At 55.0% G+C, this 3,285-nt stretch overlaps 1 protein-coding gene across 1 annotated transcript in view; it reads right to left on the bottom strand.

Annotated features, from left to right (window-relative positions):
• Positions 1-2,443, bottom strand: part of TMCO6 (transmembrane and coiled-coil domains 6) — a gene marked incomplete at its 5' end in the record, with an annotated part of 6,269 nt that extends 3,826 nt beyond the window's left edge. The window contains 4 exons of the mRNA XM_009072395.1: positions 205-309; positions 1,053-1,236; positions 1,985-2,094; positions 2,322-2,443. Coding sequence (XP_009070643.1) covers positions 205-309; positions 1,053-1,236; positions 1,985-2,094; positions 2,322-2,443 — 521 coding nt within the window. The remainder of the gene's footprint in view (positions 1-204; positions 310-1,052; positions 1,237-1,984; positions 2,095-2,321) is intronic.
• Positions 2,444-3,285: the final 842 nt, after the last annotated feature.

Here is a 3,285-nt window from a genome sequence, read left to right as displayed (position 1 = left end):
GAAGAGCACAAGGTGGTGAGCTGAGCCCCCAAAATGAAGTGCAGGAGAGCCCAGGAGTGACCCTCATGCTCGAGGGAACAGTTCCCTGCAGAGGGGTCTGTGCCTGTGACCACAGCTGGAAGGAGAGCTGGTGACTCAGGGCTGTCAGCCAGAAAAGACTCTTTCTGGGGCAGGACAGAAGTGTGTCTGAGCTGTTTTGCCCACCTGGATGCAGGATGCCAGCACTGGAATGATGCCCTGAGGCAGAAGTTGCTTTCTCACAGCTTCACTTTCCACCACTAGGTTCCCCAGGGTGTACAAACACAGCTCCTGCAACACACCCGAGGGAGCAGGTGACTCCTCTGCACTGCCCCTGGGCAGCCAGGCAAGGCCTCAGGTCCCACAGGCTGCCTTCAGATGGACAACACAGATGGACAATGCTGGACTCCCCAGCCACACCCTCCCAGCTCTACCAGCTTCAATGTGCCCTTTTCCTGTCTGGCTGAGGTTGGGATCTGATCACTTCCACTCCAGAGGTTTCTCAGGCTTCTAGTTTTCAGGATGACATTTCCCTAAGCCCCATATGACTCTCCTGGAGCCTGTCTGTGTGCTGGTCATCACCTGAGGGTCACTCCCCAACTTGTTCCTTAGCTCTGACCCTGTCTGCTTCCCAAGGGAGCACAGGACACTGTCCAGCAGCTGGAAAACACATGGGCATCCCAGAGCTGCTCCAGCTGTTTGCTCCTTTCCTGGATCAAACAGCACAGTGTGGAGCCACAGGTGCTCTGCTCTTCATCCTGACCTGCCTGTGTGTTACAAGAAGAGACACTGACAAAGTGGCTGTTCCTGAATCCTCCAAAGTGTTGGCAGGGAGCACAGGGAAGGAGATCTTCATGTTTCCACGACTTGGGCACTGGGAACAGTCCTGCTCCCAGGGGAAGGCTAGACTAGAGGCTTCCAAAGGGGCCCATCACACCCATGTGAGCCATGTTTGGCCCAAAGAGGTCAACACCAACCGCCCCCAAAGGAATCTCAGGTGCCAGAGCTCCTGCAAACATGCACACGGATCTTACTGTGAACTCCACGCTGTGTCCCGACAGGTAGGTGAGGAGGTAGGAGGTCACTGGGAGACAAGCCTCGGCCACAGTGGGGTCACTGGAGTGGGACAACTCATGCAGACAGCGAGCTGCCTCCAGCTGCATGTCAGCCAGGCTGCTGGTGAAGAGCCCAGTGAGCGTCCGGATGCTGCCGTCCAGCCTGGGGGGACCCAAAGGGGCTGTCACCTTCCACCCTGGCATTGGGAGCATAAAGCAGTGAAGGAAATGCAAAGCTCAGTATGCCTTGGGGCCTGCAGGTGCAAGGGTGGAAACCAAGTGGAGGTGTGGTGGGTTGTGTTGCCATGGCATGAGTGGATGTGGAGCCAGGTGTAGGTCTACAGCCCTGTTCTCCTACTGAGACCCAAAAGTGTTTTGTACAAACCTCCTACCAAGGAATTTTCCATCCAATGCACCCACAAGGAACAGAAGATTTGGCCACAGTCCCACCCACAGTACTTTGCACAGTAATGGTTAATAAGGTATAAAATTTACCCCAATTCTGCACTTAACCAGGGAATGAGAATTTGACACCAAACTGCAGGGACAGATCCTGGGTTTGTCCTCATCTTCCCCAGGGGGGACACCTTTGGTAAGCCTTGTGCCCTCAGCTGTGCTGAAGGTTAACCTGGGACATTGAGCTTGTGACTGCTATTGTTAGTATTGTTAGTGCTATATAACTCTGCAGTTAATTCACCATCACCAGCAACCCAGAAGAACCTTACATGTTGCATTCAATAAACTGTGCTATTCCTGAATCCCACTGGGCCTATAGTTTATAGACTATTCATGCACCCAGGGTTGGACCTATAGTGATGCTTTTGCAACACGTGGGCCATACAGCAGCTCACCCACCCAACCACAGGGACAAAGGGCCATGGAGACAACAGCCACACCAGGCCTGGGCTGACCTGACAAACTTCTGCTGAGTGTCCTTGTTCCGTAGAGCCCAGCGCAGGCGGCCGAGCCACCTCCTCCTCTCCTCTGAGCCCCTCTGCACACCTCGGAGCAGCTCGAGGACCTGGCCAAGGAGTTAAGAAATGGGTGAGCTTCAAGCAGTGCCAGGGTTAGGATTTCATCTTGCTAATCCTGGAGGCAAAACGACCCAGGGCACAAAGATGGGCACAAAGACTGTGACTGGCAGTGACTCAAAAACACTCCCAAACCCATCTCTGCCCATGCTCCTCCACTGAGGCAAGGGAAGACCCTTGGGACTTCCATGGCCATGGAGAATGTCATGTTCTTCACCTCATCCTCCGAGAGTGGGTCTGGCACGATGTCTTCTCCATCCTGTCCATCCTCTGCTGCGCTGTCCTCCCGCAGGAGCCTCTTGCTGACCAGCTGCTCCTCCCGCCGGGCTTTCCTGAGCACTGTGACCAGATCAGTCCCTGTCACCACCTGCCTAGGGCAGGACCCCTTTCCTTCCCACCCGAGAGCCTGATTCCTCCCTTAATCCAGGGAGAAACTGCCCCTTCCTCCTTGTGCAAGCCTGGGAGGGACACACGAGACAGGGGCCACACTTGGAGCTCGCTTGCCCCAGGGCTGGTGGTTGGGCACTGTGTGTGAAGCCACAGCTGGGATAAGGGGTAGGAACATGGGACAGAGGTGTGAGGACCACTGGGAGGGACGCAAGGCTGGTTTTCATAAAGAATCATTAAGGTTGGAAAAGACCTTCAAGATCATCAAGTCCAACCTTGAACTGAATACCACTGTGCCCACTAACCATGTTCCCAAGTGTTCAGTTATTTTTTTAAAACGTCCAGGAATGGTGACCCCCACCACTACTCTGGACAGGCTGCTCCAGTGCCTGACAACCCTTCTGGTGATGAAATTTTCCTTAATATCCAATCTAAACCTCTCCTGGCACAGCTTGAGGCCATTTCCTCTTGTCCTGTCCCACGTTCACTGAGAGCAGAGCCTGACCCCACATGCCTGCACCTCCTGCCAGGGAGTCGCAGAGAACGACAAGATCCCCTTTTTCTCCACGCTAAGCCATAGGCGAACGTTGGAAAGCCCAAACCGCGAGTGGGTGGCAGAAGAAATGAGGAATTCTTGGCAGAAAACTAAACTCTAACTAAAGCCGTAAAACGCCTCCCCGAGCGGGCGGCCCCCGCCGGTGCCACCAGCGCCGCAGCTCGGGATGCGCAGCCGGACGGGGCGGGGAGGGCTGAGCCGGGGGAACCTACAAACCCAACCCAACCCAACCCAACCC

Source organism: Acanthisitta chloris, unplaced genomic scaffold, assembly GCF_000695815.1.
Source record: "Acanthisitta chloris isolate BGI_N310 unplaced genomic scaffold, ASM69581v1 scaffold15930, whole genome shotgun sequence".
NCBI classification, from domain to species: Eukaryota; Metazoa; Chordata; class Aves; order Passeriformes; family Acanthisittidae; genus Acanthisitta; species Acanthisitta chloris.
The sequence above is the reverse complement of the archived record's forward strand: the minus strand, read 5'-3'. Positions and strand labels throughout refer to the sequence as shown.